The sequence below is a fragment of the Cimex lectularius genome, unplaced genomic scaffold (genome assembly GCF_000648675.2).
Source record: "Cimex lectularius strain Harlan isolate CLEC.00 unplaced genomic scaffold, Clec_2.1 scaffold51, whole genome shotgun sequence".
NCBI lineage: Eukaryota > Metazoa > Arthropoda > Insecta > Hemiptera > Cimicidae > Cimex > Cimex lectularius.
Window position 1 is genome coordinate 1,426,545 of NW_019392674.1, and position 18,272 is coordinate 1,444,816.

The window sequence follows — 18,272 nt, forward strand, 5'->3', positions numbered from 1 at the left end:
ACTTTCTTTTACACAATTTTTTGCTGATTATTGTACTAATGAAAAAAATAGTAATACATTTAGATAAAAAAACATGTCTCTTTGACTCTCCTAGAAAAATATTTATTTGGACATAGGCAAATACACTTGTCACACTGTGTGAGACAATCCTTAATGTTGTTTTGTTTATTCATTTTGTGATTTAAGCAATGAGAGAAACACCTCTGACTGAGTAAGACGCTCCGTTTCATAGGTCCTGTGAGTAAATCAAAATACTAATCCTTCAACTGTCATTAAATTTTAATTTTACATTAATCTTAAGATCAAAAGGAAAAACCAGTGGGTTAAATTGTTTTTTTTTTTTTTACATTTTATTTAATTTTGTTTTTCATCTTGTTTAAATGTTTCACTTTTATTTTGTAATATTGTAAACTATTAAAATAATTTTGTAAACATATAAAATTTTAATTTTGTGTATTTCATTTCTTTTAAATTCTAACATTTAAAAATTTTATCCATTATAACAAATAAAGATCAATTTAATCTGGCAAATTTCAAGAAATTATAGTCAGACCAATCGGGGGATTTCCTCTGGGGCCTAGACAAGGCTCTATCCCTTCCTTAGAAACAATTACTAGTTAATTGTGACACGCTTACTCTATTTCAGTATATGAGTTATTTGTGTTAACAAGTAGCACACAGACAAGTAGAATTTTCAAAATGTTGTAATTTTTTACAATGGTTAAAACGGCACATTGTATTTAAAAAGAAATGGTTTTCTTAATGGCTTAATTATACATGGCAGGTCAGGCACAAAGACTTACTGAAACATAGACACATTTTGCAAAAAATTTGGCTTATCCAGTTTTGCCCCGAGGGTGCAGAACTATGATTTTTTAAATTGATCTTTTTTTGAAGACCATTTCCATTTTTTTTTTTTTTCAGAACATTATGCCCTTTTGGGTCAAAATAAACGATCATTTAATGACCATTTTGGAATATAGTTGATAATTATTATCTTATCATTCTTGTGCTCACTTGTAGATTGAAAATCATACAAAATGCATAATACATTACAACAACCTTGCACAACATTGCGATTTTTTTTTTTTTTGGAGGGGGGATAAAGTCACAAGTTAAAACTTTGGTTAATCCATTTTATTATAATAAATACATAAATTATCTAAACAAAAATTATATACAAAAATGAACATTAGGACAATTTTCATAAGTTGAAATTAAAAAGAAAATAAAAAAGCAAATTTAACAGATTTCAGCACCAAAAATATTGCTACATTCTCAGAAATAAAAAATAAATTAATTCTTAATGATACAAGACAGTTAATGACTATAATCACACATTCTCTCTTGGAAAAAGTAAAAAATAATTTTAGTCTTATGAATAAATTGGAAAAAAATTAATATTCACAATATAAAACTATATAAGGTATTGTTATTTACATTTTTTTATTTCTTATTTTAGGCACTCGATTTTCTATATTTAGAATTTTTAATTTTTTTATTTCATATTTCATAGACAACTATCGGAAGACTGTAACTATAAAACCAGTAAAATAAATATAAATTTTTAGTTCAGAATTTTAATATTAATTACTATTTCTATTTAATGGTAAATAATGGCACAGTCTTAATTATTAGGCTCAACTGTATTTTTTACTGGAGAAAAGTAGACATTATAAATGAGATTTACATGCTAATGTTTGTAAATTTTCAACAAAACATAACAACCTTACAATTAATATAAATAATGTCTCTTAAAAATTCTTTAATTATTAAATTCATCGATAGTGTCAGGGCAGTGAGCTGAATAATTAATAACACTTTCATTAATCCAAGCTTTACGTCAAACTAATAAAGGCCAACAATCCATCTACAATCTAAAATTTCTTATTTCTACACAGACAAGTATCGAAATTAAAAAATACATCAGATCTACTAATTTTAAGAAGTTATTACAAATTTTATTTTTTTATTTACAAAATATACTCTTTATTTTTTCAGTTTGTTTAGTTTAGGCAGTTTGCGTAGAGCTAAGTACAAGTTCAGTAAACAAACTGAGTTATGGACAGTGGATTGTTTCTGGAAGGCACACAGTTACGTGCTAAGACACCCAGTTTTCTTACATATCTAGTTTTCTAGTTTCCTTAGTGGTTAAGTACCCTAATTTTTTTTAGTAAAGATCATTTTGACTCATTATGACTCAGGTTTCATTTCCCGGCGTAGGTTGGGTTTTTAAATGTTGACGTCGCCTGTTTGTAAATTGGGTTTTCAACCTGAAACATGAACATGATAGTAAAGACATTCTTGTTTCTGAGAAGGTAATAAAAATCACAGTCGCTCACCGTGTCCCATTTAGCGTGTGTTCTTTCTTGTTCAAACTTCGCAAACTCCCGCCTGTCATGAATAGTAGTCAAAAGCTTCCATAGAAGCAGAAGTATTAGCCCAATAAAGACAATTGCTCCAATAACACCAATGACGATACCTTAAATCATCATATTATTGTAAAATGTACAATAGAACGTTTTTGTTGTGTATAAAAATGAAATTTACCCAAAACAAATACTTTGGGAGGGCAGTCAAGCTTCTTCTTTGCTGTGACAACAAGTTTCCCCTTTTCATCATATGTGTAGATGAATGTGTACCTACAATCATCTTCGTCTATGAATACGCATGGTGCTTCATCTTTAGTGTCATCAACTGAAAAAAGATTGAAATAAAATTGTGTATCGTGATTGATATAATCTGGCCAACTTACTGACTATATTGTCGACCACCGCTGGTGTGAAAGAACAGTTGGCTAGACACTCAGCATCTTTTAACGGCCCTTTCTCATAAACTTGGCACTGCACACAATCTTTAAGCTCTTCACATCTTCTTGGGCAGGTCTTAAGAAGATTTAAACAAACAAATTAATACTTGTTTTGTATCTTTAAGATTATATGTTATTTTTAAGCCTACTGGGCATTTTTCGCAGAACTTTCCGGTGTATCTGCCTTCGGTTTCATCGTTACAGACGCATTTCCCACAAACGCACTCTCCTTTACCGGAACAGATCTCTCCTCCTGTAGGAGATCGGCAGGTTTCTTGGGAAGTACTGCAAGAGCAGTCAGCCCCGCTCCAGCCAGGTTCACACCTGCACTTACCACAGTCGCATGTACCTTTCTCAGGACCTGAGCATAGGAGCGAATCTACTCTATCACATGAAAAGTTGTCACACTCGCAATAAGCTCCTGATATAACCTGAATAAAAAAAAAATTATCATCTATGTACTTGATTGTATTTAGTTTATTTATACTTCTAATGGGTTGGATCTGGGGAAGCATTGGCATTGGCCGCAGATGCAGGTTCCCCTTCCGTTGCAATCGACTGTTGAAGAATTGTCAGGTCGGCAGCCTGTTCCATTTTCATCCTGATTTTTGGAGTATGCGTTACACTCACAACTTCTTCCAAAATGATCATCGTCACATTCGCAGATACCGCATTTGTATGTTCCCGCTCCAGAACATTCATCAGCATGTTCTTTGAATGCCTGAAATAAATTGACACGATTTTAAATTTATTCTGATGATAGTTTACTCAATTATGCTTACTTGATTGCCTGGGTTTTCACACGGGCAGTCACATTGCATTTCAAGGTGGACGGTCAATGATTCGTTGATGCCGACGGGATATATGCTAAACGTCTGCTTCCAGTCTTTTCGGTTTGGAGGGCAAGATTTCACTTCTACCAAAGCCTTAAATCAAAAATAAAAATTATTCTTCTACTTATACTGCCAATACAAAATAATGACAACTTACTTGAAACGTAACTTCAGAGTCAACTTTAAGTCCATCACATTTATTAGTCTTTTGAAGAGGTCCATCAGTATCAAGACAGTTTGATAAATAAGTAACTTTAACTGCACTTGAAGCTGTATCTTTCATTTCAATTGAAGATGTAATTTTCTGGAATATTATGTATATAATTTAATATTTCATATAAGTTGAATTTGACTTCTATATGTCATATCATGACTAGCATATATTTTTTATCAAACCAATTTTCAATTTTTTTTTTTAATATTGAACGAAATTTCAATTTTCATTTTCAAAATTTACTTACATCATACTGTTCTTTTACAAGTTCAACAACATTTGACGAATCATTGGAAAGGACGCCTGCAGATGATCCTTCTATATGATGCCTCAGTCTACTATAAACTCCAATTTGTTCGGACGTTACAGCAAATATGACATTTATTGCATTCTGCTTCACTTTGAGATTAATCTAGTAAAAAAATTTCAAACTTTAGCTCCTTATTTTCCTTGATTATTTAATAGAATTTAGTTAGGTGTTTTATTGAACTTTTCTACCCTAATTTGTTAATAAACAAAAAAAAATAATTGGGTGGAGAAGTTCAATAAAACACCTTAAAATGTTAAAATTGATTAGTTGTTTAAATTATGAAGATTTTTAATTACTTGGGACACAGATGGATAATCTTGTTCGTTTGAGTATGTATAATAGCCTCTGCTGTCTAAATGGCACTGGCCGTCATTTGGCTTCACAATTCCACCAAGCTGAAAGTTTTCAGTTGTTAATATCTCAATTAATTATAATTTTTGCAAATGTCACCTTTCCATCACCGGCATAGTGGAATCCTGCGTCTGTCGAAAATACAAGAAGTCTTCTGGCTTTTTCTCTCCATCCAATTTGCTCCCTGCACACCACGGCTTGCATTATCGCATCAAAACCTCCTTCGGGGGCGTCGAGATTTCCGGAAACAGAAGCACTTTGCACCTGGCCCTGTTTTTAATATTGAATGGTTGGGCAGAATACTGGTACTATTTCAGTTTTATGAAAGGCATGCTGATTTTGGTCATTTTGTTTTGTTCCAAATGCAAAATTATCATGTGTAGACAAGATCACAGTGACAACATGTTAAGGCGCATTCTCACAACTCAATTTTTTGCTTATTTACTTGATCAATAAAAGTTAAATGAAATATATTATAAGAACCTCTGATTTAACGGAGTTGAACAACTTTTTAGTTGATCTGTGAACTTCATTCAAGTCATCTAGCAGAGCAATGCACACTTGGATACCTATGAGGAGGGCATTGATGTAGTTTTCAAGTTTCTGACTTTCATGTGGGTTTAGCATAGAAGACTACACTCAAAAATAAAAAACTACATTCTGGACAAATACTATCACCTGATACTATCATATCTACACAATTGATCATTCTCTGTTAAACCCAAAGAATCTTTGTCTGCTAAAAAATACATACACACTGGTGTTCCTCAAGGGAGAGTGTTGGGTCCACTGTTGTACACCTTTTATACTGTGGATTACCAACATTCACCAATAACTGGCACACTTTGCAAATGATGTTGCTACACTGAAAAGGGACGAACCAGACAAAGTGTTATGTAGGCTGCAGTCATTCGCTGATGAAATGAAACAATTGTGAGAAATGGAAAGTTAAAACTGGTTTGTTTCATCTATAAAACTAGTATCCAGCCACAATCTCTTAAGTCATCAAGTGGAAGCACTACAACAAGATATCAAGTATTTGGAGTGTGCTTAGATACAAAACTGATGTGGGATAAACATATTAGGTAAACTGTACAGCATTTATAGTACCAAATTAGGCAGTTGCACTATCTCTTGAATTCAAAGCCTAAACTGTCTGGACTTAAAACAACAAAATTTACCTGGCAATTATAAAACTAATAAGATTTGGGCCTTATTGAGGGAAACGCTAGCCAAAAGAGTGCAAACAGTGCAAAATCGAATGTTGTGACTGACCACAGGAGCACCCACCCTGGGAGCTGTGGCACACTCAATGTGGCACTGTGGCGACAACGGGTGGTATAGTGTGGTTGAGGCTCGAGACCCTGAAATGGCTCACCTCAAGTCCTTGTCCACAGCCCTTTCTCAATCCAGGTTCCTTCATTCTATCCTGTGACCCCCTCCTAACCCTTGGTTACAAGGGAGGTATCCAGGTGCAAAATAATAGTGTAGCCTAGAGGGCTTGGCAACCTCTCTAAAGCACAAGCTGTAATCGTGTTGGCCTCGTGTCGGCATGGGTGGCGGGTGCCTTATCAGAGGCACACGAGGGTTAGTGTACCAGATCTTGTTTGCATAGATGGGGGAGGGTGCATGACCATCTGTACCATGGGGTAACAAAACATTCCAAATTCAGCCCATGCTACGATGGGAATGGATTCGTGGTGGCTTGTGGTGACACCCCTGGCGGGAACTTAGAGAAGAAGCTGTCTTCTAAGCCTGTGATCTTTGCGCGAAACTTGCGTATGGCCACCATTGTACACCTGGCCTCACAGGATACGGTTGATCAGATGGCAGCGTATAGGCATTGAGGATGTGATGATTATGCTGATTAGTCCCTTGAATATGTGAGTAGTAGTGGTTGGGAACGGGTAGTAAATCGGTTGCTCCTACTCGAGTTGCTTTGCACAGCTGTGAATATGACCATCGTTGTTACCTTGTGGGACAGCGAAGGATCAGACCACCTCGGCTTAAGCCTATAGCGTCCCTCGAATGCACGTGGCAAGTGTAGGCTGAGCTCGATGGGAGGATTTACTGTAGGTGGTCTCCTCTACAGGGTGGTTAGCAATTCCACTTTAAACAAAACCGTGGCTGGAACAGATCCGGTAGTTTCTACGCTAGGGAAGCCCCAATACTCTGGGAGATAGAGTGGCATTCTCTATCTAGGGAGTGCGTGGGAGACCAGGCTGATGTATTTCCGCTTAGGAAGCCCTTTGCACGCAGCATACGGTTCAATGCTTAATGCGGACCCGACCACTCGGAATGGGAAAGCAGGGAGCAAGGTTGTATGGCCCCTTGGGGCTGAGCTGCCTCTACTCCAACGCTGTGGCAGTAACACCCTTCTGTCATCTGCGGAGGTGCGTCAGCTCTCATATTGCGAATCAAAACATCCGATAAGGCTGAATAGGCTAGGTGCGGATGTTAAAGATCCTCATTGTCCTTTTTAGGACGACCGAGTATACGGGAAGCAATGACCACAGGAGCCCCTTGGTATGTGAAAAACTCTACCTTGCATGCCAACCTAGACGTACCACTGGTAGCTGATGTACATAATACATAATTGCTTATACCAGGTTGAAAGGTACCATGACTCCACCCAAACCCTGTTCTACATGACATCACGGCTCATCCTCTGCCACTACAAAGCATAAGGTTCGGATCACATGGAGATGATTGGCATGAGATATCCAGGCGACTCTCCCGGTGACTAGATTCAGTTGCCTCCACTTAATCTCCTCTCAATCCTCTTCCAAGCAATCTAGATGTTTGTCTCTGTCATATTTTTATAATGGACAAGGTAGAAGTAGTAGCTCTTTGGCATTTTATTAGACAAAAAAACAAGTAAGAATAGAGTAATGTGTGTTCACCCCAAGAACCTTTTCCACTAAAATATGCATACACTCAGGGGAGAGTGTGGGGTCCACCAATGAACACCTTTTACAGTGTGGATTACCCACATTCATCAATAACTAGCACACTCTGCAGATGATGTTGCTGCACTGACAAGGGATGAATCAGGAGTAGTTTCTTTTTTAACTTTATCTGCATAATCGTGGTCAATGTGGTTTCAAAGCATGGGAGATATGTCTGAATAATGAAATTTGTTTGTTATTATCAAAAATGTCACTTCGATCCATTTTGTAAAAGTTTCAATTAAGGAGTATGAAAACAAGCGTCAGATGGGGTGATCTGCTCGATATGAACTGTGTGGATGGTGCACAATGTCCCATCAGTCTCCTTCATAGAAAAAGTATCAAGTGAACTAACTTTCCAAGCGACTAAAAATCAGTATCTCATATCAGTCTCCCTGTCTGAATGACTGTATCTGACCCTAATTCACATCAGTCTCCTCGATACCGGTGTCTCAATATCGATCATCTCTGAGTAAACTGTGCTTAAGACGCTTGAAAAAAAAAAAAGTCCCGGGGCCAAGACCAGTAGAACCAGTTAGGCAAACATAAATAGTCCATTGTTCAATCCCATGCTGAATTGTATATTGATTTGCAACAGATTTATTATTTATGTTTATTTCATACTTATATATTTATTACATTATATTATTGTTATATTTATTAACTGTAACTTGTTATACATGGTCTGTGTAACACCAAATTGGGGACTGCCACTGAATTATATATAATCAATGTATTAATAATAATAAAAATAAATATGAAATCTGAACTTCTCGTTGACTTCTCAGCCGTTAGACTGGGTGTGTTGTGTTCATCTTTGACTTGCGAGAATGCACCTTGCACACAATAATACTTTTGATATCCAGTAATTTTTTTAAATTGCATGAGCTTTCAATGCTCAAGTTTTTTAATGACATTTTTGAAACATTATGTCAAAGTAAGTAGTTTTCTTTAAATTTTGAATAATGTTTAAAACACTGAAGCGTAGCTTTTCATAAAACCTTTCATATCCTTGGATTAAACCAATATTTAAAAAAAACAATTATTAGTCAAATCAAACTAAAAAAATAGATTTATCGTTAACCGATTCTAAAAATATTTAATTTTACTTTTACATGCAAATATTATATTGAACTGTTTAATTGACTTACTTTTTGTTAGTACAAATCAAATAAACCAGTGTTAGTACGATTTTAGCGTAAGCGGCATGCAGTTCATTTGCAAAATACAACTCTTACACCAGAAACAAATTATTTTCAAGGGGGTAAAATTTTAAGGTCTTTTTTTTAAATGGGAGTTACACTTTTTTTAACATCTCTTTCGTCAAATTTTTAAAAAGGCGTTTGCAGTTTTTCCTATCTCCTTTCTCTCTTTTAACACTTACAGCAAATTCTTCCGTGTCCATGCTTAGTGACATTATGTTTTGGTAACCATAAGGGGCTTCACAACCAGGACAAGGTTCTTTCAAACTGCACATTAGAGATAAATAACATTCACATGAGATTTAAGTGAAAAAAATAAATAAATAAAAAATAAACAAAATAAACATGAAATTAGAAATTAAATTATTAAATAAATAACCAAAAGCTGTGAATGTGTTGTTAACACAACATGTGAATGTTTTGTTACGTTCATGTTTTTAATTTTAATCGTTGATGGAATTGCGATTAGGCAATTTTTTTAAAACACAATAACAGCCATGAGATAAATCATGGAAGCCTAAAATAATATAACATAAATATCACATTTTTTAACATAATGCATAAGACAATCCCAATAATCACCGTAATCAAAATGCACACCCTTACTTGAGCCTAACACCAAACTTACAATTATTCAGTAAAATTGATAAACTTAAATAGTCAGGGATAGTTAAAATATTATTAATTAACAATTATATAAGGGCGAGTCCAAAATTTCACTGTTTCAAGGGTGGAAATTGTGTTTATTTAACAGCAAATTTGATCGTGTTCAGTAAATTTCTATCAATTGACTAGGGTTTAATTCCCTGGTGGTCTCACTCTTTGGATTAGTAAAAAGTATTCTACTTCAGTTGTAAATGTTTTTCCTTATGGAAGTGTTCATTATGTGGATTTCTATCCATTATGTATAAAATTAATTTTATATGTCAGGAAGTGTGCTGATAGGTTTTATCCAATTAAAACAAAACTATTTTGTATTAAAAAAATACTCAGACTTTACAGAATGTCCCCTCTAGATCCATTTTTTTTAAAGTGGTCACAGCACTAACACTAAGGCCAACGGCTGCACCTAGAGGACACATGCCAACGGTGGCACATAGTGTGTGGGATTATGGGGCAAGGATGTCTTGAGGGCAGACAAGATGGCAGGATCACCGTAATGTGCAAAGAGGGCTTGAGCAGTAGGGTTAGGTTGGATCAAGAGGTCAGCATGACACTAAGAATCAGGAACAGACTAGTTCATTGACAAAAGGACTTTTGAGATCATTGTGGATAGTGAGGTTAGTGACGTAGTAAGGTGCTTTGATCATTTGTCTGGGGAGTTTTCATTGGAAGGATTTGATGCACTGAAAGTTGGATGGCATAGCAGAACCTCACTGATCTACCCCATATGTCCAAAATGGTTGCAGTAAAGTTTTATATAAGGTTAGTTGATGGTCAAGACGGATTTCATTCCTAGAAATCTTCGTAGTTGTCCAAGTCTTCTGTTAAGCTGTCGTCTTTTAAGTCTTGTGTAGGGATTCCAAGTCAGTCTGCTGCCTAGGTATAGTCCTAACTGTTTGACAAGAATGGAAATTGGCATCTCTTTTGTTGTTGATGTACAGTTGAGAGCAGTCTATTTTCAGTGAGAATGTAAACTTACATTTTTCTTCATTCAGTCTTGTCCTCCACTTTTTACACTAGTCTTGGTTATCCTCAAGGGTGTTGAAGGTAGCATGATATGATTCAAGTTAGAGGCCATCTGTATAGGTGGTGATGAAGTATTAAGATGTATAGATAGGTCAGCAGTAGAAATGATATAAAGGATGGGACCAAGAATGTACCCTTATGGGACCTCGCATGTACCTGTCTGACTTCTGAGAGCTTGTTGCCGCACCTCAGTCTGAAGCATTGTTCAGCTAGATAGAATTTCAGGATAAGGTAATAAGGAGTGGGTAGGAAGCATTTAAATTTATTGGTTGCAAGACCATACCAAACATAAATAGGGTGACTCATTCTAATTTAGAAAAACTATTCATGTTCTTTTTTTACTTAAGATAAAAAATTAGATTTTACCCGCAACTTTGTCCTCACAGGACTCTGTTTTAATTTACCTTTCTTGCAATGCAGAGTCCAGCAGTTTGGTCGTCAGTCAGTCATGGAACTGTTTTATATGTATATACAAACTTAAAAACAGAAGTTTTGTCCTCACCCGTATATTTCATTAATGAATTGTTGTTGCATGAATGCATTGTTTAATTAATGACATCAGAAGATTTTTCATGTGTTACAAACATTTTTAAAAAATGGATGCAAGTTACAGCGATAGGCTCAAGCATTTTTTACCATAATATACCCTATATACATCACCGAACATCTACATTCACAAAGATCAAAGCTTATGTAACAACAGTTTGGTGCTAGCCTTTATATTACAGATAGGTAGAAAATTTACACATAGACAGCTAAAATGGATGCAGTAATTACAACAGCCAAGTTGCAGGAAAAAGGAACAAATAATGTACAGCGGAGAAAAAAGATATATCCCTTCTCCGATTCTTTTTTCTCTCAATCTCTCATATTTTATACAGAAAGAAGTTTTTCTTTGCTTTCTCATTTGACCTTTATTTGAAAAAAAAACTTACGGCAAACATATTTGTATCACTACTGAGTGGCATGTGGTTATGGTAACCATAAGGAGCCTTACAGTTTTCACAAGGCTGTTCCAATCTGTCCGCAATCAATTTTTATTAACATTAGAAATAAGGTAGTATGTATAAATCAAATAAAACAAAGTATTTTTAAATGGAATAAAATATTCTTAATAATTATCTGTTTTAAAAATATTATATTAAAGATTAAAACTTACTTTTTAGGCACTATTGAAACGTAAGGCATTACAACTTTGTCGACAAATGAGCCAAAGCCGAGTCTGAAGTTTGACGTGATATTTTTCATACTTTCTGCTAAAATGTTGCCCAGGGCTGAGAGCTTTTCTTTGTCATCTTCCATAGATTTTGACAGATCCATGAGGTAGTACAAATCCACTGGATAAGATACAGCTTGCGAATATGAAACTGAAATTCTGTATGCTTCATCTGTAAAAAAAAATAAAATAAAATAATAATATTGTATTTAATGACTGAAATATTTTAAGTTGTGAGATTTTTTGATAAAGTTTGTGAGATATAAACCTGTTGTTAGGTCATTTCTACCATCCCAATTTGCCCAGACTAACTGGTTTGGTATGTCATATATGTTATGGCATTTCATCATATTCAATGTTGGGTTTGTGTGTTATTTTAGCTTCACATTTTCAGTGAAGTATTGGCTGTTTGTGATGGATTCATTTTACACTCTCACTGTTCCCTCACTTCAAATAACACCAAACATGTGGTGATTAGTGACCATTAACCAATATTTATTTAGAAATTGTGAGATGCGTTCTGGTGAAAACGGTCTGAAACCTACATCACACCAGACCGCATCTCACGATTTCTAAATAAATAACACCAAACTGAAGCACTAGTCCAAAATGGTCATAACTGACCCTGAACTCACAAGGTAAAACTCAAGGAATAATAGGGCTTTATCCTGTTCACTGGCACTGGTCACCCACTTAACAGGTATATTCAATGATGACCCCCATTTGTAAGTTATACAATGAGGACGAAGAAACTACCACCAATGAAAAAGGATATCCAAAATAAGAAAGCATAACCAAACCAAGGGTTACGAATACGAAAGTACCAATACGAACCAAGATAAAGAATTGCAGTAATGACAGACAACCATACTATTCTTAACAGAAGGATCAAGTCAATTGAAGTTAACTAAAATTAAGATCAGAGATAGAATTGGGTTCTATACTATCTACACACCATGACCTGCTGGGCATCTCCATTGCTATCTAGAGTTTCTATTTAAGCTTAAGGTTTTTTACCTAAACCTACCAAAAGCTTTTTCAAGGACTCCCATGACTCCCATTCCTTCAGGCCAGGGCTTTTCCTCTCCCTCCTTTTCACCAGCAGAGGACATCTTCCTGCAAATATCTGCACATGCATTTTTCAGCTGCTTCAACCTACGCATATGTCTCTGGAGTGTGCAGTGCCCATTAGCTGTCGAATTATTATTCTAGTACTAACACATCCTAGATTTACTAGTTCTGATGTTAGTTTCTGTGATGGTCTTTTAATGAACTTTTCTTATGCCTAGTCTAAATTCTATTTGGCTTACAGATACATGTTTGGGCAGTTTAGTATGCCACAAAATTGTTAATAACCAAATAACTAGGAACAGTTCGATAATTCAAAAGGCTGCAGTGCTTAGGGAATACAAAACCCTCACTTACTAACATCCCGTTAACATTATCACCATCATCAACATCAAGTCCCAAGGGTCATGGGGAATGAAAAGGCAGTGAAAGCCAGAACATCCCAACCTCTTGCAAAATTCAATAAAAAAGTTGATGTTTTTGGATCACATCCCCAAACCTCTAGACATCACAGAAGGTTCAATCAAAAAAAGATGATAATGTTTTTGGATCACATCTGCAAAGGAACTCATGACTATCGAAGCCACCATTGGTAGATGGTCCTCAGGGAAGAGAAATTGTTCTCACTGAACACAGAGTAGGTCATTTACTTTTGGATTAAAGCCTATGAGCTCTAAATAGCTTCATTTCTAGAATGTCAACATTCTCAGTCATTTGTTCCAGGCCAACATGTTTCGAGGAAAAACATTTCCTGGCCACTGTAAGCTAGATTTTGGTGGGCAGGATGGAAAAGTACGAAGTCTAAACAAATATGATGGGATGATTTAATCTAATTCCTTAACATTTTAAATTCATATAAATTGTGTTAAATACGCTAAAAATAAATTTTGGCATATTTCAGGGTGTAATTACTTATTCTAAGTTTGAGGCGTGCTTCTTGAGGGGAGATTTGTACAATATCATTCTGAGCCCCGTGTCCATGGCCAAAGCTTTGCCCTTGGCTGCTGGATTGTTCCCAATTCTCTTGGTAGCTGTGGCCAGACTCGCTCACTTTCGTCAGCTTCTCCGCTCTCTGTATGGTATACTCATTGTCCGGATTCCATATGTACTCTTCAGCGCACTGGAGGAGTTGGTCACCGGTGTTCAGATTCGGCTGGAAACACCGACTCTGGCTCTCGGGAAGATTCTGGAAAACGGTGGTATATTAGTTTTCGACTTTGTATAATTTTCGATTCGGTCAATTGACTCACGGGCTGCCAACACCAGGCGCACGTCGGAGTTTGAATACATTCGTGGCACGTCGCCTTGAAACTGCAAGGGTTTTGTTGTAACTTTGCGCTCTGTTGACATGATACAGTACCTAAATAGAGTCCCAGCAGCAGCCATTCTCTTGTTTTCATTTTCCTATAAACAAAAATAAAAGAAAACTTAAATAACATAACAAAAAAAGAAAAAATCAATTATTTTAAAGCATATAAATTTATTTAAAAAATAACTATAATAAAGAGGAACAATAAACAACCTCATGTGAAGATTATACAGAATAAAATTTAATAATTATGATGCTGAGTTTGAAAGAATCTCTTATGACATTCCTGTTGATTTACTGATTAAGAATACTGTCCACGTCATTTCCTTTCAAGGCATAATCGTTTAAGATTTGTTTTTTAAATGCATATGATCGAAAGTTTCTACAACTTTAAATTTAAGAAGACACGTCCTGACTGACTTAACTTTTGTTGTAATAGTAAAAAAAACGGCATTTTAATTAAAACATAGGTCAATATAGTGTGAACAATAGAGCTACTTTAATTCGTTTTAATAAAGCTTTCCTTTCGGCTTTAATTCGAAGCCTTCAGAAAAAGTTTCGTAAAATTTAACGAAAGTGCCTAGAGGCTTTTTGATCAAAAAAATTACCGCAATCGTTGGTAAAAGCCTAGGCAGTAAAATCTAACGTTCTTTCAGTACTGCTCATGTGCGAGGGGGGACGGTATTCTAAATGTCGAGGGGTTCTGGATCAATTTTTCAGGAGGTACTCGAAGACGGTCGAGTGGGCTTTAACGCCCAAAAGCCGACGAGATGGTAATACATAAAAATCTATGTTCTAAAAGAGAACCCGCTCGCCAAAACCTCAAGTATCCGAGCCGTTGTTACATAACGGGGAGATCGTATTTCAATAAATATAAACCCGGATAAGGTCTTTCCTGTTTTTTATTTGTTTGCATGTCTCAACTCATTTATCATTAATGGTAATAAAAGATTATAAGTTGTTTGGTCCTCCCCGATCATCCTGAATTGTCAAGCAGGTTGTTTGTCAGACGCGTTCGAGGCGTTTCGCTAAATTAATTACATTACATGATAAAAACATATATTTTCTAAACGTACAACAAACACAATGAAAAAGACATGCAGAGAAAGCCAGTCCTACATAATTTGTAATAACACCGTCTTTGGTAAAAATAATTTTAAAAAATTTCATGGATTTAATTTTAATCATTGAGAAGATTGAAAAATTGAATGACCCAAAGAGAAAATGTTACCATAATAGCTTAATATCTAAATTTAAAAAAAAGAAGCTGCAAAACTCTGGGTGGTTTAGATGTTTAGTAATTAACAGATTCAAAGTTCGTCGTCCTAGGTTCGAAATTTTAAGCATCGCCTTTGGAATTTTAATCCTGGTTGGTTATTGATTATATAATATTAATACTTTATTTACTACATACACATGCTTTGCATAAAGGTATACGAATATTTATATCTTAGAAAATTTCATTCCGTTACCATCGCATATATAAAAGAAAGAAGAAATAGAAATAAATAAAAAAAAGAGAGAGAACAAGTAGAAAAAAAGAAAGATAGATAGATAGATAGAGATAGATAGATAGAGAGAGAGAGAGAGAGAGAGAGAGAGAGAGAGAGAGAGAGTGACAGAGAGAGGGAGAGAGAGAGTAAAAAGGGACAGAAAGGGAGAAAACACAGACAGAGAGGGAATAGAAAGAACGAAAAAGAATTAGAGAGATGAATAAGAGATAGAGAAAAAATGAAGGAGAGAGAGTAGAAAGAATGAACGAGAGAGATTGAGTAGAAAGAATAAAAGAGAAAAAGGAGACAGAGAGGGAGTAGAAAGAATGAAAGAGTAGGAGAGAGAGGAAAAAAGACAGCAAGAAAAAAATGAGGGAGAGAGAATAGTAAAACGACAGAAAGTGAGAATGAGATAGCGTGAGAGAGCGTAAAAAGAAAGGGAGAAGCAAAAAATACAATGTGTACATATCTACACACGAATAACTACAAATACAAACACTGATCAAATAAAAGAGTAAAAGAAAAAACAAACAAGAAAAACAGAACAAATAAAATCAAAATAATTTTTAAGAAGGAGGGAAATCAATTGAAAATAATGTATTCAATTCTAAACTAGTGTAAATATAGCTAAATCTCTTTAACAAATAATACACAATTAAAAAAATAAAAGGTAAGATGGAAAGTATAAACAAATTTTGAATTTGGGAAACAAATGTAAGTGATTTTCTCCAATTTACATAAAAACTTTGTTCGAACTTCTATTCATTCGATCAGTGTATCAATTTTTATTTATTGTAGTTTTAACATTTAGGGTGAGTAAACAAAAGCGTTCGTTTTTCTAAAATTTTCTCTCACTCTTGCATCCGTTAATATATAAATTTTTGTTGTTGTAGAATTGTTTAGTTATATTAAAATATATAAATAGAAAATTAAGTCACCGAAACCGCATTCTTCCTTTCAGTTTGACGAGAAACACTCAATGAACAGGATGTGCGGAGGCGTTTCGAAAAATTCGAAAGTAGAGATGCAACGTTCAGGGTGACCATCTGTACTGATCAACGATGCTCTGCGAGATATTATTTAGGACATTTTTAAATTCCAAATATTGGTCGTCTCCCCGAAAAAAATTCTTACCTGCAATGCGTTTTTCTAGAAGTCATACCTGGTTTTGGTGAATGGATAGAATGCTCTGACTCGACAGGTCAACCCCGACCGCACACTACGCGACATATCATTGTCTACGTATTTGATAATGCACTTAAAGATAAGTTAAAAATAAAAGTGGATGAAGTAAAGTTAAAAAAAATTCAAGCTTATTATGACAAAAGAAATGAATGGCAAGGCAAGAAAAATTCCAACAGTTTGGAATTTGCATAATCATGTGTACAGTATATTTTGCCTTGGGACTTTCAAAAATATATAAATGATAAGAGCAGGAAAGTTTGACTTTTTTGTTAAACATTTATTTTAGGATATACATTGTCGGTAGAACTACAGTTTAAAAGTGAAAATTAGTGGACCCTGTGACTTCCCTACTGCTTCCTTTATTTCCTAAAGAGAATCCTAAACTAAAGTGCATCATTGCTCGTCACAAAAATTTTAAAGAAACAATCTTGACTGAAAGCTAAACTTTGGTTCTATGACCTTTACAATTAGTGAAAAGTGATCAGCCTTCAATTATTAAAACATCCCTTGTTATTACTTATTCAGAGATCGTGAGATGCGTTCTGGTGTGATGTAGGTTTCAGAAAAACATTTTCTTTATCGTGCCAACGTTTCGATCTTTATTGAGATCATCTTCAGGGCCTGGGATTTACAAACATTGTTTACATTTAACAAATACATGTAGAATTTGGCGAAAAGTGAATTTATACATTGCAAAATATTTGTTAAATGTAAACAATGTTTGTAAATCCCAGGCCCTGAAGATGATCTCAATAAAGATCGAAACGTTGGCACGATAAAGAAAATATTTTTCTGAAACCTACATCACACCAGACCGCATCTCACGATCTCTGAATAATTATCGATTAACGGTCACTAATCACTACACATTTCTACACCTTGTTATTACATTTGTCGTTTACGAAAATTTCGCCACAATGATGATGATTTTAAAGCTGAACAATAAATAAACTATAATACTAACTAAGCAAACATGGGAAACAAGAAGGAAATGAGAAAATGTAATTTTTATATAATAAGATTTTCTTATATAATAAGAAATTCATTAGAAGAAAATAAAACCAGTCACAGTCCACATTTAAAGAGGAAATGCTCCTTCATTTCTACCCGTTTTCGTAAATTAACGTGGGCTTTCGTTAACTAAATTCGGCCTTGTGCCTTGCGGCCCAGTTTGGACTAGTCGCTTTCGCCTACGATCTCCAGGACTGAATCTTCTGATTTTTCCACAAAAAAAAGTATCATCATTAATAATAAGCGATGACAAACATAGCCGTTCTGGTGCGATAGGCTAAAACGGAACATAGCCGTGACTCATGGCGCAGACCCAATGCGTTCCGGGGTGAAATTATACTAATGTATGACGCATGCATGGGCACAGAATACATTCTAATATATATTATCGAATAATTATTAAAAGAAATATATCAATCTCTTTAAACTTTCTGCAAAAATTTTTGAGAAATATTCGGCTCGTTTATACACTTTTTCTTATCAGGCAGTTAACATTTATTTCCATGATTGAGCTGTCATTTATTTTTCTTTTAGCCACGCCTGTTTGACTCCTGTTTTCATTTTTCATCGAGTACTTTTATGAAAACGCTCAAGAATTGATTCGAGTAAGATTGTGAGTTTTATTCGCCAATTT

The 18,272-nt window shown here is 35.0% G+C and overlaps 1 protein-coding gene across 2 annotated transcripts in view; it reads right to left on the reverse strand.

The window, feature by feature from the left end:
* Positions 1-2,014: 2,014 nt before the first annotated feature.
* Positions 2,015-18,272, reverse strand: part of LOC106662173 (integrin beta-PS) — a 39,661-nt gene continuing 23,403 nt past the window's right edge. The window contains exons 2-16 of one of the 2 annotated variants that reach the window (XM_014386025.2): positions 13,891-14,044; positions 13,553-13,826; positions 11,516-11,744; positions 8,850-8,934; positions 4,617-4,787; positions 4,463-4,561; positions 4,104-4,268; positions 3,800-3,946; positions 3,592-3,735; positions 3,297-3,530; positions 2,959-3,240; positions 2,756-2,885; positions 2,551-2,697; positions 2,343-2,482; positions 2,015-2,273 (exon numbers count right to left, since the gene is read on the reverse strand). In XM_014386025.2, the coding sequence (XP_014241511.1) occupies positions 2,208-2,273; positions 2,343-2,482; positions 2,551-2,697; positions 2,756-2,885; positions 2,959-3,240; positions 3,297-3,530; positions 3,592-3,735; positions 3,800-3,946; positions 4,104-4,268; positions 4,463-4,561; positions 4,617-4,787; positions 8,850-8,934; positions 11,516-11,744; positions 13,553-13,826; positions 13,891-14,040 (2,463 nt within the window). In that variant the 5' untranslated portion in view covers positions 14,041-14,044 and the 3' untranslated portion in view covers positions 2,015-2,207. Of the gene's footprint in view, positions 2,274-2,342; positions 2,483-2,550; positions 2,698-2,755; positions 2,886-2,958; positions 3,241-3,296; positions 3,531-3,591; positions 3,736-3,799; positions 3,947-4,103; positions 4,269-4,462; positions 4,562-4,616; positions 4,788-8,849; positions 8,935-11,291; positions 11,377-11,515; positions 11,745-13,552; positions 13,827-13,890; positions 14,045-18,272 lie in introns of both variants that reach the window. The other variant, XM_014386024.2, reaches the window with a different exon arrangement.